This window comes from Gigantopelta aegis, chromosome 8 (genome assembly GCF_016097555.1).
Source record: "Gigantopelta aegis isolate Gae_Host chromosome 8, Gae_host_genome, whole genome shotgun sequence".
NCBI lineage: Eukaryota > Metazoa > Mollusca > Gastropoda > Neomphalida > Peltospiridae > Gigantopelta > Gigantopelta aegis.
Window position 1 is genome coordinate 55,503,710 of NC_054706.1, and position 23,793 is coordinate 55,527,502.

Genomic DNA, 23,793 nt, shown 5'->3' on the forward strand with positions numbered 1-23,793 from the left:
TATCCAATGATTTAAGTGATTCACACGGGCGCGCGCGCGCGTGCACGCACACACACACACACACACACACACGCGAGGCACCCGTTTCGTATGGCGTCGTCAATGTTTTGCTATGTAGGATATTGCTCAGCTGTTGTACCAGTTGACTGGAACTGGAGTTAATATATATTGAACTTACTGTTGGATTTCTTACAGACATTTTCAGTTTAACAAGTCTTTTAATACACAGTAAAGCTATAGCCCAATATGAAAATGAATGGTATCCATGTCTATTTGTGTGCGTGTGTGTACTCTTCCTCAAATTTTAGAATGAAAAAAAGCTGATTACTACACCTTCCAATCTACCACTTGCAATCGTTTGCTCCACGGTGATAACCCAGTCATCGCAGTCATACTATCTAATAAAATAGGACGATCGATATTTAATGTTCTAGGAAATATATACATGTAAGTGAATCTGAACCCATTGCTTTGAACATAATCATATGTGTTCTCAAAGCTTGTTCTTTCATACAAATGTCCTGTCAGTAACACGACTCTTCTTGTTTGTATATTTACACAATACTGCTTAACGGTAACTTACCTACTCGTAATCACGAATTTGACCAGATTTAAACACAGAACCGTTATCAAGTTCGTTATCACGTTTCTCACTAAGGTGAAAACGCTATTTAAATTCTAAGTGTATGGCTGTTATATATGGTGATGGATCTCCCAATTATTCAACAATTGTGAAATGGTTTGCCGAATACAAGCGAGAAAGTCTGAAAATTATCCAAGGTCTGGAAGACCATATGATGTCATCAGACAAGGTTTTGGCCGTTGTGTTATGAAATGCCAAACAGATTTAAATGGTTGCCTTCATGTCTACAACACTGCTCATTTGATGACAAACTCGAAACAAGAAATCAAGAAAAAACACGACAGCTGCTCCGCGTCGACGACAATAACCCAGTGCACAAGCTGCTATCTACAAGAGTGGCTTCGAGCAGCTTATTCACCCCCACCCCGCGCACAGAGAGAGAGAGAGAGAGAGAGAGAGAGAGAGAGAGAGGAGAGAGAGAGAGAGAGAGAGAGAGAGGCTTAATCACCCCACCCCCCGCACAGAGAGAGAGACAGACAGGCTTAATCACCCACCCACCCTACCCCCCACCCCCGCACACAGAGAGAGAGCGACACACACACACACACACACACACACACACACAAACACATAGCCTAGACCTTATCCCGGGAGATTATTGTTCTGAAATTTGAAGGACTCCCTTTATGGTACCCGGTTTCAAGTTGTTGCAAGTATGAAGGCTGCAACCGAAGATTGGTTGATGGATCAGCCAGAAGAGTTCTATATTGTTGACATCAGATGCCGAAAAGATCAATGGGCCAAATGTATTGAGGTTAAGGGTGATTATATTGAAAAGTAATGTACAGAAGTTTGGTCTGTTGTCATTTTCAATACATAGTTCTAGTAACGTTTGACTGTCCCTCGAAATATTGATAAAACTGTTTCTTGTGGTGTAAGCAAGAGAATATTAAGTGGATTTTGTAAAGGCAGTATTGGTTAGTTATTTAGAACATAGATTCGTCAACAGTGAAAATGAAGACTGTTACGACGTTGAGACATCGGTCCCCAATGATATTAACGTTAAACAAAGTTCTTATTCATTAGTACACGAGTGTCAGCACTAAAATCATCAAGTCTTCTACATATTAATTGTGGTCCACGACTGGTGCATCAATCTTCAAAATATCCACGACATCGGTCTTGAACCTTAATAGGGCATAGGCACAATTGTGAATTCGAATGAATGGAGCAAGAAATAGACCAATGGGCCCTCCGACGGGAATGAATGACGAATCAGTGAATGAATACAACTCTGAAGATATATTTACAAGTTTATTTCCAGTTTGCTGGTAATGAACAAAAATGTGACAAAGAAAGAAACCGGAAATAAATTAATCAAATACATATAACAGCACGAAAACGTTGTAATCGGTTTCCGAGACATATAACTCATATTTTACTTTAATCTTTTCATTATTTAATAACTACTTTTAATTTTACAGCAGTTCCCATACACACACCCTCTCTCTCTCAACTACCAAGGGTGTCTTCCAATATATAAATAGTGCTTTAAAGGGTCCAGTATTGGATTTCAGCACAAATATAAACACAAACTTCAATAAGTTATAACTTTTAAAATTAAACTACTTTTCCAAATATTTTTGGGATAGTCATTAATTTTAAAATATATCAAAACTGAAAAAAAGAGAGAGAAAACGAAACACCATACGAAAAGGTATTTTAAAAATGTCATTAAATCTCTGGGGTGTGAATGGGAACAAATATCTTCTGTTAAACTGTATTATGATGTACTAGTATTTCTGCAAATTTTACAAGAATCACAAACCTCCCAAAGTCCAACATAAAACTTTTTTGTACTTAATTTAATATATTGTTCAATCAATACTACCTAGAATAAACATTCTAATCTCTTTGTTGGCAAACAATGGACAACATTTCTTTATTAAAATGGTATTAAATTTGTATTAAATTCATGGCAAAACTTAATGTAAAATATATTCAAATTTCATTTCACTATTAAAACACTTTTCGTTAAACTTTGTTACAATGCTCTACTAAAAGGAATTGTTTTTTTAATATTGGGTTTTAAATTCATATTAAATTTTAACTTTTCTTTTTTAAGCTGGATTAAAAAAAAATATGTTTTCAAATAATTGAAATATGTGGTTCTTTTGACACTGGTAATGAACATAAAACAGGGAAATTTTAAATGGAAGATTTAAAAATCTATAAAAATATTTTCATTTGACATTAACAGCAATGAGATTTGACATTTTGAAACATTTCACTATAAAATTAACAATAATTCAATATAGTGAAGCAGAGTTACTGAAATTCAAGAAATAAAGTCTATCAATTTATTGTTCTGCCAATATTAATTTAAACAACATAGTACGAGTATTTTAATGGAAAACAATATTTGATGAACATTTTCAGCTAGGGCTTTACAGCATAAATTCTTATACAAAAAATGTAAAATGTATTTGAACAAAATTCATACATGATGTCTAAAAATATGTTAAGACCATAAAAATATAGCTTTAAGGTATTTTAAAATAAAGTTTCACACCTGAACAAAATAAACTGCCTGATAATTTATTTTTTGCTGCCTTATAATAATCAACCCATGGAATATGACTAAATTAAATGATTTTAAAAATATATATTTTCTATTCCAGTCATGAGAAATACATTTGTAATTCTTCCACTTTTTAAATTTTTGTGAATGAATGAAATCTGTCATATGTCAAAGAACTGTCAAACATTAAAACAGATTACTTTTAATAACCTCCAATATATGCGTTATCATGAATGAAACAGATTTGGTTTAACTGTGACTTGAGTACTTGTAGGATGTTTAAATGGAAATAGATCAATAAGAAAAGATAGCCATAACAAATTAATATCATACATGATTCATAATTTCTCAAATCTTCAAAGTTATTCCAATTAATTTAAAATAATATCTTCTGCTGCTGTGATGAAAGAAAATAAATAATGAGAGACAGAAATAGACAGAGAGAAGTACACAGCTGCAGTAATAAAAACTAACATCAATAATACACCATGCATGTAGTAAAATACAAAAAAATCATAATTCAAAACACTATTTTTTATGTTGAATTATTAAAACTATAAATGATCTACTCTAATAAAATACATTTATGTACAAAATGATTAAGATATGATAAGATGTTTCAGCTATATTTTTATTTTTAATTAAAATGTCCAGAACTTTCATAAAATAAAATAATATCAAAAAGATCTATGAAAAGAAGACTACTTATTTTAAACAATTTTCCCCCAGTTAAATTTTTGTTTTAAAAACTTTTTTTTTTTTTAAACTTCTGTAATGAATAATAAAGTGTTAAAAGGTTTCAAAGATGACTTCATGAAACATCAAATCAGTATGGCACAATATTTTTATAAGTACATTAAAAACAAAACATATTCCCAAAATTAAAAACTTTGCTCAATATGCATATTATATATAACCAATATGATTACATGTTACATTAATAAGTGATATACAAAACAAAAACTACTTTAACAATAATAAGACATGGACTGTATTCAATACAGAAACGCCAGAAGTCGTGAATATATATAAATATAAATATACAAGTATCTCTATAATACTAGCTGCACCATGAGAGGAAGAAACTATTAGCTCCATATACACATGAATTCATATTACTATGTACAGATAGAAAATAAAATAGAAAATTCAATCACTCGGTTTTTGACACTTTTAACACGCATTAAGTTTCACAAGCTATATACATGCATAGCACTAATTGATTAAAATACATTAAAACATTATCACTGGTTTCAATATTAACATCTTAAGTGAATTCAGTCAAATTATTGTCATCTGTCCATTTACTGGTTATTCAAATATAACCTCCAACCTATCTTTTTTCTAAAAAAAAAAAATTGTTTTGTTTAATTTGAAATATAGTCTTATACTACTTGCAAGGGATTTTTTATATGCACCATCCCATAGACAGGATAGCACATACCACGGCCTTTGCTATACCAGTCATGGTGCACTGGCAGAAACGAGAAATAGCACAATGGGCCCACCAATGGGGATCGATCCCAAACTGACCGCACATCAAGCGAGTGCTTTATCACTGGGCTATGATCTTTTTTCTACAAATCTAGAACCTTATAAACCAAAAACAATAACATTTGTGATGTTATATAGTAAAACCTTGTGACATCTAATGTGCTACATATAAAACTCAATTATGAATTAACATATATCTCAAATCTATTTGGTGTAGTCAAATATGTCTTTGTTATATGCTCAAATATATCAACATTATATAATAAAATATATGTGGGTTAAGTACTAAGATATATATTTGATGTTATAATTAATAATCAGTATATTAAAATGTTTTATTCACAACAGCCTATCTGATCTAATCTGTTATACCATGAAGTTTTATAATATTGTGTTACATAATAGAATCTAGTTGGGGTTTTTTTGTGTTGTACAGTAAAATATCTTAAACCGATAAAACTACCGAATTACTGACACAAAATAAGATACCTCAGTGGAAGTCAATGTTTAAAAGGACATAATAACAGTAAAACAATCTGTAGCAAAACAAGGCTGAAATAATTAAAATACTGGTATATATTTAAAATTTAATTTTAAATGACGAAGTAACATTTTGTCAACTAGGACACAACACAAACATAACATTTCCAACATTACATTCAGATTATGATGGTAAAAATAAATCTAATCCTACCATTAAGGTTGGTATGTAAGATCAAAAACCGTTGAATAAATATTGCTACAGGGACGTATCCAGCTCAATGCCTGATAAGGGAAACCACTCCAGCTGAATTTACCGTAAGGATATATACTGTTATTACTCCATATAAGCCTAGTAATGCACAGATTCTACTGCAGATGTATAAAACATCATTGCAGAACACAGATTTTACTTGGTGTCTTTTTAATGCATTTCAGTAATGAATAAATATGTTTTTAATTTTTTTAATTTCAAATACATGTACATTTAATATTTACTCTATTTTTAAAAAAGTGTAAATTGTTTTTCTCTGTGAAATGTTTATTAAATATTCTGGAACAATGTAAGGTATCAACACAATTCACTTACAAATATGTTTACCGGGATATGTTCAACATATAAACTGTACTACTCAAAACATTAAATATTCTGGAACAATGTAATGCATTCACAAAATGCATAAAAATTGGTGTATTTACAAATATGGTTACCAATATATGTTCTACATATAAACTATACTACTCAAAACATAGTATTACAAAAATTACATGTTTATCTTCATAGATATTAAGCTTTTAATAAATACCTACTAATCACACTTATAATCTGTTAAAATTCATAAACTGAGTTTAGAAAAAATAAACCTAAAATATAATATAATACATTTGTATGTCAAAATATACAAACAAGTATTTCTGTACAAACAGATTTGAACAAAGACTTAACCATATTGTTTTTAATCAGCAAAAGCAACAAAATGTTTACCATTTTAATAAATTACAATTTGTTCTTAAAACATTGAAATATTTTGTTTAGATGCATTTTTAAAAGTTCCTTCTAACAATCATCTGAGTTTTCCAAGAAATATCAACACAAGATTTATGTGAACAGATGTTGTCAGAGACTAACTGAAAGATGGGTCATACTAAGAATTCACATCTGTATGAGACAAAACCTTGGCAGTGGTGTGACAATTAAAGGGACATAATCTACAGCTAACACATCTGCAAATGGCAGTGCCTTTAAAGATATTGCATTTTACCATAACCGGAATCTGGTTTGGAATGTACACATTATAACTTATATTAATATATGTATGATTTCATGTCAAATGGTGACAGAAATACTTGCTGCATTTTTATATGTTTAACTGAGAGATGTGAAAAATAGCATCATGTGGTTTACCATTTCTACAATTTTAGATATAATGTATTCGCTTCATAGGAACAATATCTGGGGCCTAATTCACAAAGGTCTCTTAGGTTCTGTTAGACAACAAAGCATCCTCTTTGCAAGTCTTTTAGCATTGCACTGCGAGATCGCAATGTTGCAAGAGTTTAGTGAATTAGGCCCCTGGAGTGGGGGATTAGTTTCTATATATGGGAGGGGGGGTAATTATTTTATTCTGAACTAGTTTTCAGTTATTTTTCCTGATTTTATGTCTTATAAATGTGTTTGGAACAATCCTATTTATTATTTATTATAAAACCTTTAGTCAAGTTTTGTTTAGTGCCCTATTCTATATAACATTGCCATTTATAAACATACATTATTGACCGATATGAAAACAAATTAATGAAATTTCACAGTAATGGAATCAAACTGAAACTTTGAATAACATGAAATTAATTTTACAATTTTGCATGAGTTCAAAAACATTAAGTTAAAATACACAACAATCTTTACCAGTGTATATGGTACAATTTTCAACAGTAAATTAGTACAAAAGTAATAACTGCTAAGTAATAATGACTAATGAAACATGTCTTTGAATTATATCAAATTTTTGCACCAAGTTTGCTTTATGACTATTTACAACCGGTACTCAAACAATGTGATATTGTAATGGTATATATAATACATGTATTAATATTTACACATTAAATGCTAATTTACAAATCCAATGAAAGGACAGAATGTAAAAAGGAAAGAAACAGAGAAATTGAGATAAGAAAAAAACCTCTATGAATATCAAACTGGTGTATTGTACAGATACAATGAACATTATATAATCTGGTCTGAAAAATTGTCAAATCTGTAACAAACATTATGTTCCAAAATTGCATCACAAACTGTGAAAGCTGTAAAATGAAAATATGCATTTCCAATAACTTATGCACTGTATGATCTGAAGACAAATCAAAAACTCTATCCCATGAAGACATATTGTGAATTTAAGTCTATGATACAAACACAAATAGAGAAGACAAATCGTGAAGTCTATGATACGAAGACCTATCGTGAACTGTATGTTATGAAGACAAATAGGTAATCTTCGATGTGAAGACAAATCGTGAAGTCTATGATATGAATATGAGCTCCCACTCCTGTACCGCGCCGCGACAGACTGGGCAGTGTTGTCCGATGAACTGTGGTGCACACTGCGACCCACAACAGATGTGACGACACGGTCTGAACAATACGTTCACTTCTTCTGACAGACAGACCTTACATCTAATGACACCAGGGGGCGTTGTGTCTTCTTCACTGTCATCATCAGGTATTTCTGAAAAATATTTTAATTTACAATTGGCTATATTTTACAATTTAGCAGAAAGTATTACAGTTGAAAGCAAGAACAACTATCTATTACATCACATTTATCCCATTTTAGGGGCGGGATTTAGCTGTAGGTTGAGTGCTCGCTTGAGGTGCTTGCATCGCAGGATCGAACCACCTCAGTGGATCCATTCAACTGACTGGGTTTTTTTCTCTCATTCCAACCAGTGCACTACAACTGGTCAAAGGCTGTGGTATGTGTTTTCCTGTCTATGGGAAAGTGCATATAAAAGATCCCTTGCTGCATTAGGAAAAATGTAGCAGGTTCCTTTGACGACTATAAGTCAGAATGACCAAATGTTTGACATCCAGTAGCCAATTATTAATTAATCAATGTTCTCTAGTGGTTGCGTTAAACAAAACAAACTTTATATATATTTTGTTAAATTATGAAAAACTACTCTAAAGAGCTATAAAGAATTGTTGGGGTTTTCTTTTTTGTTGGTGGAGATGATCTTTTATGTGGGTCTGTTGTGGAATTTACACACTTCATATATAGTATCAAACAATTTCTGATTTTAGTTTATAATATTACGACAGCAGTAAAACTATTACCAAAGACCCCAAAAATGCAGTTAAAAACCCTGTATCATATCCAAAAACAACCCAAATTCTTTTTTTTCTTTTGATTTGTAGTTTTGATATTTGTAGTTTTGTAGTTTTGATATTGTTTTACTAAATTTTTTTATCATCTCATTAATTTGGTATTACTCTGTTAGCTTTGAAATATTATTTTTTCTCAGAAAACTTAAAACATCACGATAATACAGACAAAAACACTTTTTATATTCTATGCTCACTAATACACACAACTGTACAAACATTCCACACTTTAACACAACACTCTATAACAAACATACTGAACCTGCCACATCTAACTAAAACCATAACCATTCCACATTTTCTACACCCACACCTGACAACAAACACTTGATACCTCGTGGATCTCGTCCGACTTTCTGTAACTCGCCCGCCAGACGTCTGATCATCTCCGTCTGGTTCTCCTCAATCTGCTGCTTGTTCTCCAGCTGCTGAGTCTGGTTGTACAGCTGCTGGTTGGCAAGATACAGCTGCTGCTGGTAGTTCTGTGATTGCTGCTGTAGCTGCTGCTGCTGCTGCTGGTGCTGCTGCTGTAGCTGGTGGTAGTTCTGTTCTCTGTTGCGAATCTCCTGGACGTGTCTCTGTATGACGGCCGCCTGACCCTCGACCAGAGCGCGGTGCGTCTGCTGCTCTCTCACAAGTTGACACTCGGCCGCACGTGCCTCCAGCTGAATCATCTCCAGCTCTCTTTCTTTTCTCTGTAATTCCTCCCTCTCCCTCTGAAGCTCCTCATTCTTCCTTTGCAGCTCTCGGTAATTAAGCTGTAGCTCTCCATCCTTTCTCTGTAGCTCTCCATCCTTTCTCTGTAGCTCTCCATCCTTTCTCTGTAGCTCTCCATCCTTTCTCTGTAGCTCTCCATCCTTTCTCTGCAGCATGGTGAAATTTGTGTCTGTAGCTTGTAGCAGTCCCAGAAGGATAGAGGAGTTAGGATACTGACCACCTTGAATAAATGCAAACATAATATTACAATGTAGGTTGTAGTACATTGTAGTAACAAGCCATAATACTAAAATGGATATAAGAAAACAATAACCTATACAAATGTACATGTATGTCATACTCATAATTTGACATGATTATTAGATATTGTAAATACCTACATTAAGGCTGTAAAATGTTTTAGATTTTTTTTCAAAAAAGCGAAGGTATCTAGAAAAAGCTAACCTTACACGTAAACCAAACAATAATACAGTAACACTGTATAAAAAAAATACAAATATATATACATGTATGATACAGAAGTATGGCAGCAGTAAATTGTGGCAGTTTGCAACATTTGTATTTATTTTTATTTGACAACATGTTGCCAATCATTGTACTTTGATCTATCTGCATCATGTGACTCACGAGACAACATGAAAAATCTAAGGACGGCTTCACGAATTTGTTCAATGCTGTAATTACATTCCATGGCTGCAGAAACGGCTGACATATCAAGATGTGGTTTTCCAGGGTTCACTGTGTGAACTGGACCATTGGTACTGACAGGACCTGTATAGAAAAACAAGGACATGAAATAAATGAAAGTGATAAGACAAAGATGGTAAAAAATATAATAACATGCTACTGCACAGAAGTTATTAAACAGAAATAACGAAGATTTTTTTTTTTTTAAATGTTCTTGTCAAATAAACAGCAGAATTTAAACTGCTGTTAATCCTACTGTTTTGGAGAGAAAATAAACCTAAATTAATTATCATTATTTGTAGAACTAGATGACTGTGGACATATGTTATACTGGACACAGAGCTACGTACATGTTTTTTAGCTCACTTTGAGAGAACACTGTGATCATTATACCATATAGCAATAATTATCATATATTGGAGATCGATTTAAAGATAGTCTTGCTTCATGGTGATTACCCAGCAGTAACCGTCCACTAAAATTAACACTACCAAAACCATTTCTACTCATGATGTACAAAAGTTTTAGTTAGAAAAGACATTTAAATTTCTTTTGAAACCTGGTTTTATAGCAACTGTGTATTCACATCTGCAAAACACTTAATTATTTGTCTTCAAAAACAACAGCTGAAATATACTTTAATTAAATCTTCAGTTGCAAAACTGAAAAGTGTATCATAATTAACACTAAATGAAAACATACATGTATTAATAACATACAATACAGTATGACAACCAAGCGACTTGATGTAATGTAGAATTTGTACTTGTAGTGGCATAGACAAGCCAATAATTAAATGGATGTTTAATTAAAGTTAAAACAAAATAAAAGATCAGCATACCTTCTTGTGGAGGATCACACTTTGTCAGAACCTAAAAGAAACAACAAAATATGTAGGATATCACTAGAATAAGTGTAAAACATAATATCAATGTACAGTTTAATATACATATATACACATGTATATACACACATATGTAGTTATATACATAAAGAAACAAGTTAAGCACCCCCTGTATCTTTCACAATGACTTGTCTTACGAGGTTTGGCATTGAAAGTCTGATAACATAACCTCAGAAAAACAAATGTGTTTTGCAAGAGTACATCTTTGACAGTAAGAAAACCTAACAAGTGTATCCAGTTTAATATTTTAATCATGATTCTGAGAAGAATTCCAATATGCTGTATTTGAGCCAAAAACTGAGGCATAATAAGCATGGAGGTGCAGAGTCAGAAACACAGGTCAACATCATGATTGATGATGAAAAATGTTATTTAAGTCCACAGATGACATTCATGACAAAAATCATCAATAGTGGGTAAACCCGCCACGTGCCCGGATGACAGCTTCCACCCTTCGTCTTATCCCTCCAGTAAGTCGTCTGATCTGCTACATGGGCAACCGCTGCCATTCTCGATGAAGAGCTGCCTCTAATTGTGCCAGAGTCTGTGCGGGTGGGGTCAGTGCCTGTACTTGATACCCCAAGATGACCCAAACATGCTCAAGCAGGTTTAGGTCAGGACTCATGACCGGCCAGGGCAGGGTCGTCACAGCTTCAGTTTGGAGTAAAGTTGTTACTGCTCGGGAACGATGTGGCCTAGTGTTGTCATCCATGTACAGAGGTCTGGTGGCGAGTGAATGGTTGTCAAAATGAGGCACAACAACTGGTTGCAGGACGTTACGAATGTACCCATCACCATTGAGGTTGCCTTGGATGGTGACAAGATCCAGCTTACAAGCATGTGACAGGCAACCCCAAACCATTACTGAACCTCCACCATACGGGGTCATAGGTCGTATGTTCCTGGGTGTGTAGGCAGCATGTTTATGCCTCCAAACTCTCAACTGGCCATCTGTGACATGGAGCAGGAACCAGCTTTCATTGGACCAATGGACTCTTCGCCAGGACCTCAGATTCCAACCTCTCCGGGCCAAACACCATGCTTAACAGCGTCTCTCATGATGATCAGCAAGAGAGAGATGCTTGATGACCCTTCTGGCCTTCAATCCCACAAATTTCAGATGATTCCTCACTGTTCTGGCTGACACCTGTCTACTGGGTAACCATTGGCTCTTCAGAACAGGAAACGTAGCAAAGTGTTGACAACGTACAAGCCGAAGCAGGGCCCTGTCCTCGTGCTGTGATGTAATGCGCAGTCTCCCTGACCATGGGAGATCCTTTACAGCATTGGTATGCCCATGTTTTCATATCAGTCTGCTGATTACGGTGTAATGATATCCCAGTTGACGTCCTATACTTTTGAAGGTCATGCCGGTTGCATGTATACCAATAATATGCCATCTTTGGGCCTCTGATAACCGTCAACGTGCCATATTCAACGATTAAACTTCAACAATGCAAGACAGTGATGTTAAATATCAACAACTGCAGTATATTGATACTGCATTTTGAGCAAAGCATGGGTGGCATGATGCACGTGTATGTCATTCTGTTGTGGGACGTCACAGTTGTCATTGTACTCTCCTATTATTTTGATGGAACACCATTCTTGACATATTCGTCACGTAATTTGCAGTTTTTACGAATGGGGCTATTTCAGTACTAATTATATCTAGGGGTGCTTAACCTTTTTCTTTGTGTATAGATACTGCAGTCTCAAGCTGACATTACAATACATGTAGATATCATAATCAGATATATAAATTCCAGTCAACATGTTTGTATTTAAAGCACAATTAAAATAATACAATAAACATATGAATGAAATTAAATCAGGCATGAATGTAAAAAAAATATATTTAGCCAATATATGCCTGATTTAAGACAATATCAACTTTAATTGGGTAAACATGTACATATGTACATACATGTATACTAATTATTGTGTTAAACATCTACATCGATTTACCTGCACATGTACCTGTATATACATGTGTAATAAACTCGAAGACAGGCTAATTAAGTCTGTTTATTGCGATTGTGCCTTTAGGACAGTCTAGCAATATGTTTATTTTTTTGTGAAACTGCACGTGCTCGTTGTATCGTGTGTGATTCAAGCTGTTTGGGGGGATCATGCTTTTCTTGTGGTTTGTTTTGTGCTATAAAAGGGAGTGTTTCGTAAAGTCAGTTTGTCTTTTCATTTGGGAGCAATATGATCGTAAGTATAAGTGTTATAATAATTGGGAGGGTAATTTAAGTTATTGTGATAACGTTGAGAAGGGTTTTATTTTAGTACATAAAACATCTTGGATCAATTCGATAATATCTGTTAGAAATAAATATATCATTGTAAAACGTATTGTTTGTTATTTATTTTTATAGTTAATAGCGGGTTCCCTTATTATTTCGGTTCATTACACATGTATACACAAGACCTTCACAAATTGCAGGATTAATCATTTTAATTTTGACCTGTGTATCAATTATTCAATTTTATTTGGCAAAACCAATTTATCGTTCCTGTAACAGTAACTGAATTATTACTAGCAATGTGTTTTTTATATGGTTTTTTAATTATACAAAAAAAGAGAAGATTATGCATGCAAAGACATTTTGTATAATCCTGTTTTAAATTTGATTTTGCAGAGTCTTGTACATGCATATCATGAAATGTGTAATGTTTGTCCAGTATTGATATAGCAATCTTGGTACTCTGTATTACAAAGTAATATTAGAAATAAACAAGTTTGTAACTTATAAATGTACCTCTGTTACTGCAGCTGCTTGTCGTATAAACTCCTCCCCCTTTTTCTCCTTGACAAACTGACAGTCAGGTGAGTGACGGGCATGCTCCACCCATGGTTCAGCAGATGGCCTCCACTTTCGCAGACCAAAACCACAAGCAAAACAAACAACTTTGTCTGAGATGCCTACAAACAATAACAACAGTAATATATAAGACATCAAAGATGTACATTAAAGGAATGCTAAAGCAAGACTTTAATTAATAAAACGGTTAAATGTGACAGCTATTAGTATTTATTTAGATATAATAGGCGCAGCCATTTTGTTCCATTCCAGTGAATGCGCCCTCTGGCGAGCTCGTGGAAGGAAGGAAGGAAATGCTTTATTTAAAGACGCACTCAACACATTTTATTTACGGTTATATGGCGTCTGACATATGGTTAATGACAACACAGGTATTGAGAGAGGAAACCTGCTGTCGCCATTTAATGGGCCACTCTTTTCGATTAGCAGCAAGGGATCTTTTATATGCACCATCCCAGAGACAGGATAATACATACCACAGCCTTTGATATACCAGTCGTGGTGCACTGGCTGGAACGAAATATAGCCCAATGGGCCCACCAACAGGGATCGATCCCAGACCGACCACGCATCAAGCGAAAGCTTTACCAATGGGCTACATACTGGTTATGTACTACTTAACATGTAATGTCAGGAATGAGTCTTAGATCTTTCCTGCTTTTTGCGGGATGATAAAATAGTCATGCATTGCAATGTTCTGTAATAATATACATGTACATCCCAGTAAGCTAGCAATAAGTATATATTATTTTTCAATACAAAATAAACCACCATTGTCAAAGTGGCTATACAAGTCAAAATAATTATACCATGTTTTGTTCATGCATCAACCTACGTACTGAAATGATACACGGAGTGTTTTCTCAGTTAATTGGTCTAGTCTTTTAGTTGCCTCTACCAGTGATTCCTGATTGGCAGGTGTGTATTTGATTGGTAACCAGAAGAGCTAACTAATTGACACTGTCTAGACACAAAAACACATATTGGTTTTGTGTAATTTTACCTGTCGCCCCTAAAATGGTAATGGACATGATTCATTACCGTAAATAGTTCCATAAAACTACTGATTAAGTAGACTTTCCCATCTAAAACCACAGAACTGACCAATTACATAGTCCCCCAAAAAAGAAAATTATCACTTGGGTATCGTGGGTTATCGTTTTTGCCCCAACGTAGCATACCAATAGGCCTAATAGTGTACATTTTCCCTTTGGATTATTTAACAGAGAAAAATACTATAACCCCATTTCGTTCAGTTAATGCTACTTAACTATTTAGTTAAATAGTTTATTAATATTATATTATCACATTTATGTTGTTTTATAAGTCAGGTGGATCAAAGAGAAGTGCCTTGTCGAAAATTACTGCTTTTGTTTACACTGTGCACTTCGCCCCAAATTAGCTGTACCGGACGACTCGAAAAGAAAAGAAAATAGCTGCCCCCAGTTAGCACCCTTCAAGTGCTAGTTTTCCTGACTGTGCTATGTCGCCCTGTACAACATTGCGTAGCGAACAAGTGTTTATTAATATCCCAACAACATATACTATGAGAAAACATTTATTTTGGACATTACAATAAGGATCATGAAGTCCCTTAGCCGTTGCAATTAACATTGATATAAAGTTGTTATATAATATGGACAATTCCAAAAAACAAATGTTGGTATTTACCAAAAGCCATGTAAACCTAGACTTGTTGCTTCTTTTTTTTGTTGCCAGGCAGGCAACCTGGGATAGGGCTTTGACTTGCCCATGGATCAATATTTTCAGTCGCCAGGGCCAGGGGCAATCAGACGACTGTTAAGATCGAACCCTAGACTGGCTGTACAGTACGACCACTCATGTGATGTCATAGAACAATAAACATGGTAAAATAATGATTGATCTGAAGATGTACGTAACTAAATGATAACATTTAAGAACTAATTATTTCTTGAATATAAGTGTATATTTTAATAGGGGGAAAAAAGTTGAGTATCATGTCACGATTCGCTATGCAAGATTCAATAGTACAGTGAAACCCCGCTATTGCAACCATCAACGGGACTTACTAAAATTGGTCTTAACAGTGGGGTGGTCCTAATACCAAATTACAAACATTCAAAATGATGATTTTTGGTAAATATTGATTGTGAATTTTACGTCCCTCCTCCTTTTTGGTTACCGTCAGTGATGTGTAAACTAATAAAACCAATAACGGGATATTAATATTTACACTGAAATGGACGAATAATCAAGTGTCAAACCTGCTTTAGATATTTGTGAGCTTGGACCTTTTTCTTAATTATTACACAACAGAGATTAACACCCGTCTACAGGGTTGAACATTAACATGAAAACCATGGTCGCCAGCAGGGCCAGTTGAAGACAAATCTTACTGGCCCTTCTCAAATTCAACTAGCCCTCCAGTTATCACATTGTATTTTAAATGCACAGCCAAAATAAAAACTAGAATATTCTTTGTTGAATAATAATCATGCGCTCACCGTATATAGTCCTTCAAAGGTAAACCGATGAATTGGCATGTAACTTCATTATAAATACAGGTAAAATTCATGAAAATAAAACATGTTATTAAGTTTTAATCCCATACCAACTCAAACAAAAAAAATTGAAAAAAAGAAAGAAATCCAGTATATAAATAAAAAGAATTCTTTACAGATTACCATTACATTATGATGATTAAATCTCATTTTTAATACAGGGGTGAAGGAAGGAAATGTTTTAATTAATGACGCACTCAACTCATTTTATTTACGGTTATATGGAGTCGAACATATGGTTAAGGACCACACAGATATTAAGAGATGAAACCCACTGTCGCCACTTCATGGGTTACTCTTTTTGATTAGCAGCAAGGGATCTTTTATATGTACTATCCCACAGACAGGATAGTACATACCACAGCCTTTGTTACACCAGTTGTGGAGCACTGGCTGGAATGAGAAATAGCTCAATGGGTCCACCGACAGGGATCAATCCTAGACCAACCGCATATCAGCGAATGCTTTACCACTCAGCTATGACCCGCCTTAATAATGCAGGGGTGAAAACAAAATGCTAGAACAGCTGAGGTATACAGCTTGACTTTCATTGTCTCTGAAGTAAAAACAAATTGCAATACAAAAAGAATAAAGGTAGAACTGTGCGTGCTTTGGTATATAAACCTAGTCTCGGGGTGGCAGTCCTCTTTGTGGCGATGCAAGAAGGTTACAATCTCCAGTATCGGACTTCCTCGGTAATGGACGAAGCATGCACACATTGTGCTTAATTTGGATATTGTAAATGCTACAGTAGTAGGCTACTAATAAAATAAATATCAAAAGAAAAATAAATCTGTCAAAAAAACCCAACATTTTACCAAAATAAATGATGTACTTAGTTATTATATTACATAGTATAACAGTGTACTTATTGTTTATTACAGTAATATTTGGACAGTTATGTCATTATGTAAGTCTTGGTGTCAAGATTTTAGATCTGATATGTTCTTATTTAATGCAAATCAATTTAAATTTAAAACAATATCGACAACAACAATCAATTAACTGACCTTTACAAAAGCCTCAGCTGTAGTAATGGAAAAGGTCAAATTGTTATTTGTATATATGCACATGCGCTCATGTTAGTGTGAGTTATAACTACAAGATAGATTTTGATTTTTCACCGAATAATGTAATCTAATTAAATATGATTCCTACTAGATAATTATGGAGTATCCAATCAATTCTAATAATCCGATGACGTCTCGATTTAAAAAAATACATGTAATGTCTAAAAATATGTTTTAAGCTCTATTTTTAGATCTGGCCCAAAGCCACAGAAGCTGAATTTGGCGCTGTTAAAATATAGAGCATGTTCTATGTATTCTGCTGCTGTAGTTTGCGCCAACACAGACGCGATGTGTCTTGTCACATTCGATTCAGTTTCAGTGTCTCTGTTTTTTAACTGGTACCATACTCGCCAGACCCTAATATCAATGGTCGCCTAACGGACTACCTTTGTAAAATTCTTAATTGCCCATAGCCAATAAAGGTCGCCACGGGCGACTGCTAATTTTCCACCCTGCATCTAGACATCCTCCCGACATTTTAGGACATCCCCTGTCCTAAAGGTAATACAAACAGGTTCATTCTGCCTCACTTGACTGATTGCAGCTAATCGTTGCATTTATTGTCAGTTTCTATGAAAAATAAAGTACCAGGATGGTACTAGTATGGCATTTGCTTTCATAAAAAACAAAACATGTTACTCTGTAACTGTTACTTTTCAACATTATTGTGTACAAGTTATACAGTAAAAGGACTCTGTGCCATACCTTCCAGAAAATAACACCATAGCATGGACAACTAGGCAAGATTTTATTACGTTATTTATTGTTTGTCGCCTATGTGACAAGTAAATGCTGTGGCAGGGCTCAAACTTAACGACAGCACCTATGGCAATTGCTGTCGTTGAGATATAAATTGCCATAGGCTGGGAGCATTACCGACAGCACAAAAGTGCCGTCGGTAAAGCTCCCCAATAATGGCAAAATGTTTTCATCTGATGCACATTAGTTACTAGTATATAACATTAGTACATTTAAAATATGTCTACATACAGCAAAATAACCTTTCCGTATTATTATTTTGCTGCAAAAGTCTTCTCTTTTTTCAACTGCTATGGCCGTAAATAACAATACATAACGTGATAAAATCTTGCCTAGTTGTCCACGCTATATATAATACTGTAAATTGCCGTCAGTGATCCATTTCACTAACTGCAATTTTAATTTTAAATTGCTGTGGAAGACAAATTCTTAAATTTGAGCCCTGCTGTGGTCGCATTTGTGGGGTCCAAATGCACTGAAAATTACCATTGGGTCTGACTTAAATGGTCATAATCCATAATAGCAGGGTGGTCTTAATACCAGGGTAGTTTACTATAAAATAATAAAGAAATATTCCGGTTTTTAAAATATTGGTCTTTATAGCAGGATGGTCTTAGAACCGGGGTGGTCCTTGTGCTGCTAATCCATTTTTAATCAATTAAGAGCTTTGCCAATAAAAAATTTGAAAACTTAATATTCCCTGTATCTGTACACATGTACATATTATGTATGTATATATAGACATTTACCAGTGAAGTAAAATCCAGCTTCTACCAGTTGTTCTTCCGTCTGTGGGAGACACGGCCAATATTCAAATGTCTTCTTCCGATCATCTTCGTCTTCAAATTGTGGATGTAGATATCCTAACAATCTTTGTGAATGTCCATTCAGATCAATGTTCAATTGTTGTGATTTTACCGATGTTTCCAGATCTCGGGTAATGTTACCAACATCAATGTACTTCACAATGGGGCAGTTAGCTGAGATAGATCGATGGACTTCAAAAGGTGGTTGTTCAGTTTCAAAGTTTGATTCCTTACCACAGAAAACACATTTGACTGCATTGTTCTCGGACTGATATATGAAACCATTAGCTGCCCATTCTTCCGACTGACGATTACTCGGGTCTACAAACGTAAGCAATCTGTGAGTCTCGAACAGCATTTCGTTTCCACCACAGACAGGCGCAAACCTAGGTAGCAGATCTTGCTGTTCACTGGGGGTTCCTGAACTATTACTAGTACCAGCATTATTTTGCTCTGTACCACGCTCTGGTGTTTCAAACAATCTACGTCTGACAGCATTAGTAGATGTTGCTAGAGACGCCGATTGTGTCGATTGCCGGTTCTCGCTCACCTCGTTCAGAAACAGACATTCCGGGTTTAACACCCTGTGAACAGCTAACGGAGATTGGCCATTCCATCCAGAAAAGGTGACAGAACATGCAAAGCATGTCACTTCATCCACAGGAGACCCTGCCTGTCGGAAAAACCCGGCGTTTGACAGCTTCATGGGTGAGATGAAACGCGACATGCTTTCTTCATCAGCGGACGACAAAATCGCGTACTGCTGAAAAGACAAGAGTCTCTTCACCTCTTCTCTCATCTCAGGATAACCGTAATTTTCCATTGTTTCTTTTGCGATTAGAATAAAGAATTATTATACTTATACTTTTCCAGAAATCGAACGTAATCCAAACAAAACTAATAATAAAAACACCAGTCCACCATATTGTTTTGATGCACCAAAGAGTGTCGTGAAACACATTTTGATTGGCTAACTCCTGTAGGTGCTAACCAATAAAAATGACTGACTGTAAAATAATTTCGCGGGAACTACTGTCATTTGAAGAAAAAGGAAAGGAATGTTTGTTCAACGATAGCATTTTAAACTACCCATGTATAGTTAAAGTTTGTTTTGTTTAACGACACCACTAGAGCACATTGATTTATTAATCATTGGCTAATGGATGTCAAACATTTGGTAATTATGACTCGTAGTCATCAGAGGAAACCCGCTACATTTTTGTTCTAATGCAGAAAGGGATCTTTTATATGCACTTTTCCACAGATAGGTTAATACATACCACGGCCTTTGATATACCAGTCGTGGTGCACTGGCTGGAACGAGAAATAGCGCAACAGGCCTACCGACGGGGATCGATCCCAAACCGACCGCGCATCAAGCGAGGGCGTTACCACTGGGCTACGTCCCGCCCCCTACTCTTGTATAGTGTCTCACATATGATTAGTTCTACTTTTAGTCCGGTGTATAAGGGAGTACATTAAACCCGCTGTTGCTACACATGCAAGTCTATCGAATATCAATCAATCATTTATTTCCGTATATGATATAATAACAGCAAAAAAAGAAAAACAAGACGTTATAATGGTTACAGTATCCTAGTACAATTATAATTTATGTACTAGTAACAATATTTAACAAGTGACGATGTTATTAGGTAGGCCTAGGTCTAGCAACTGAATGTAGAAGACATCTTTGTTCAAATACCTCAAAGCAATTCTGTCCTATGCAGTGGTGTAGGAAGGTGCCAAAAAGTGGAGTGCACACTTTTAATTATATTTACACACTTTTACACTATTATAAAGCAAATATAAAGCACATGCACATGCCAAGCCCCTCCCCCCTCCCCCCGCACGCATTTTGTAAGGCCTTGACATTTTATTAAAAAGTGTAATTCATCTTCAACACCAGAGTTGCAGATTTTGCATATCTTTTTGTGTTGTTCAGCATTTTTGTACCTAAAAATTTCGAGCACATATTTTTTAATGTTACAAGTCATGTATGTTGCACGTTTGTAGGGGTGGTCAATAAGTTTATAGTAAAGTAGTTTCTTTGATGCGAGGTCGGCTTGGGGTCGATCCCCGTCTTAGCAAACACCATTGGACTATTTCTTGTTCCAGCCAGTGCTCCACAACTGGTGTAACAAAGGCCGTGGTATGTACTATCCTGTCTGTGAGATGGTGCATATAAAAGATCCCTTGCTGCTAGTCGAAAAGAGTAGCCCATGAAGTGGCGACAGCGGGTTTCCTCTCTCAATATATGTGTGGTCTTTAACCATATGCCTGACGCCATATAACCGTAAATAAAATGTGTTGAGTGCGTCGTTAAATAAAACATTTCCTTCCTTCTTAGCAAACAATTCATTTTAATATCTACACTAGTTTGATATTGTAAATTATATTTCTAGCATTTTCTTGTCATATTTCTCTGAAAAGGTAGTCAAAAAGCGACTGTCCCCATTGCCTGGTTTTAATTTACAAGGTAACCATTAACTGTAACCAGTACGTATTAAATAACATTATTTTGTCAGAAAATCACCATGAAGCATATTATCTTTCATTGTCCAAAAGAACTTGTTAGCTACTAAATATTTTTAATAATCGAACTTTTTAGTTTTAAAAATCCATGTCCCCAGATTCCTTGTCATCTACGTCACGACTACTTCGAGGTGCTAGAAAAATTGAATTTCCATAAAACTACTATTTCCATGTGGTATTGCAAGTTTGTGATCGTGTCATTTTTTAATATCCACGACAGCCATGTTGTTTCTGTTGAAATGACAGCCGATATTGTTAATTTTTGGACACAATACAGGTGCGTACATTTAGTACATGTCATCTACAAACGGCATGCTTGAATGCTTCTCATGAACTAGAAGTCAGAAACGTACAATATTGTTTGATTTTGTTTTTTATATATATATATATACACAAGTGTAATTGATAGATCATAAACAACATAACTCGACAATCTCTTTATATGAACTAATTTGCTTACTAGTAGTCGGGACGGCACTTGCTTGAGCCGCTCTTACTGATAATTAACTGTTGTGTCATCTACGTAACGGTCATCTACGTCACTTTTGTATCGTGACGAAGATGACATTGTGGTGTCGTTAAACAAAACAACCTTTAACTTTTTGAGTGTGTCATAGATGAAACAATTAATGTCCGTCATATAACAAAGATACATGTATAGGCCCTGATATTAAAATGGAAGCAGGTAAGCACCTCGAACACCCTCCCGCAGTCATTTTTAAAAAAGAGAGAGAACAAAAACCCAATAACCCAGCATTTTCTTCCAAAACGCAGCCCTCTCCCCATAAAGCAAGCATAATTCAATCCAACATGCCTGCTATTAACTTTGAACAAATTAATTTTAAATCTTTACACTAATTTGTCAACATTCTCAGGACATGTATTCCCAAAACTGCATACGTCTAACAATTTATTTTCTCTCAATTGATAAACACCGTGTAGCATCGTACACAGGATATTGCGAGCTCTGAAGCGAGGGGAATGTAAACATGAACTCACCAAGGTAAGTTATTTCACGTTTTCTTTGACTTAATGACGAGTTACGTTGCACAAAATCATGCCATTACTTGCTGGATAATCTGTGAATAAATGTCCGACGTCGGAAGGCCATTTGAAACGACAGATTTGTTTTTGTTGCATAAATAACACGTGAGCTCATTGTCAATTCGACGATATCCTGTCAAAAGTGTCCATTTAATAAATAATCAAAGGGACTTGGATACAAAAGAAGACATGTAAATTATCCTTTGACCGTCTCAAACATGTTGTGCAAATTACAATATCCAGAAACATGTATTCTTTGTTATAATCGTCTAAAACTAAAAACTGCGGTGTACGGCAAATTGAGATTGAGTATACTGCTTATTGCAATGTATCAAATGTTATGTGTACTGTATATTGTTTTGTTCGTTATCACCCAGTATAGTCTGTTTTCATTAATAGTTAAAAGTGAACACTAAAAATGACTACTGACTTCAAAGTTAGGTTTTTCGAAACTACGTTACTTCTTGGAAACCATAGATAATTGTAAAATTTCTGTTTATTTATTTTTAGGGAACGTGCAATGCTTTACAAGTAAGTGCTTCTACTGCGAGTCACATTAACAGTCGTTTGCAGAAACAATACACCATTCGACCACCAATCACAGTCAGCGTATTTTAAAGATATTAGGCTACGAAAATGAGGCGTATTTCTGAAAAATTATCCGTGAATTCTATGAAGCCGAGGACGAACCAGGAATTGATGCAGTAGACCGATGTCGGCGGCGATTGCAATTGCGAAAATGGCTTCTGACCGTCGTTAATTTCTGTACATTTCCCCCATACGGAGCATATGTTAAAGGCATACCACGTATAATGTTTCAAGGATTTCTGCAAAGAAGACTGCAACTATTTCCATACACAAAGTCTGGAACATATAACGTCAGATCACTTGGCAGTTTAGAAATTGAAAATCTGTTTGGACAATTTCAAGATCTGGATCCCAAAGGTAGTGGCGTTATTAAAGCAGAAGAAATTCCATCTGCGCTGGAGAGCTCGTGTCAACTGTTAAAGACAATGTTGATGTCAGATCGCAAGTTTCATATGTCACTGTTAAGAGCCAAAGTCTACCCCATCAACGATTTAATGGAAGATGACTGTGAGCCATCAGAAGAACCATACTTTGTCTATCCACTGTATACTACTACTATCTGTGTCCAGTAAGTAAAATATTAAACATCAATGTAATCTCAAATACAACCACACCTGATAATATTGGGGCGGGACGTAGTCCAGTGGTAAAGCGCATGCCTGATGCGCGATCGGTCTGGAATCGATCTCCATTGGTGGGCCCATTAGGATACTTTTCGTTCCAGCCAGTGCACTACCACTGGTATATCAAAGGCCACGATATGTGCTGTCCTGTATGTGTGATAGTGCATAT

The 23,793-nt window shown here is 35.2% G+C and overlaps 1 protein-coding gene across 2 annotated transcripts; it reads right to left on the reverse strand.

Moving 5' to 3' along the window:
* Nucleotides 1-1,884: 1,884 nt before the first annotated feature.
* LOC121380067 (baculoviral IAP repeat-containing protein 3-like) lies at nucleotides 1,885-19,733 on the reverse strand. 2 transcript variants are annotated; one of them, XM_041508810.1, is made up of 6 exons: nucleotides 18,778-19,733; nucleotides 13,594-13,757; nucleotides 10,766-10,796; nucleotides 9,922-10,008; nucleotides 8,855-9,457; nucleotides 1,885-7,864 (listed from the first exon to the last, which is right to left on the reverse strand). In XM_041508810.1, exons 1-6 carry the CDS (start codon nucleotides 19,655-19,657, stop codon nucleotides 7,659-7,661), a joined length of 1,971 nt encoding a protein of 656 aa, XP_041364744.1. In that variant the 5' UTR covers nucleotides 19,658-19,733; the 3' UTR covers nucleotides 1,885-7,658. The 2 variants fall into 2 exon arrangements, with proteins under 2 accessions (XP_041364744.1, XP_041364743.1); XM_041508809.1 differs by having other exon boundaries at nucleotides 9,865-10,008.
* Between the last annotated feature and the right edge of the window lie 4,060 nt (nucleotides 19,734-23,793).

Bases quoted from the DNA above. Each gene is read 5' to 3' on its own strand.
- LOC121380067 (XM_041508809.1), bottom strand. From the start codon at position 19,657: ATGGAAAATTACGGTTATCCTGAGATGAGAGAAGAGGTGAAGAGACTC. The intron at 10,009-10,765 runs GTATGCTGATCT...TTTTCTATACAG, and splicing joins GTGTGATCCTCCACAAGAAG to GTCCTGTCAGTACCAATGGT. The intron at 7,865-8,854 runs GTATCAAGTGTT...AATATTTTTCAG, and splicing joins AGTCGGACGAGATCCACGAG to AAATACCTGATGATGACAGT.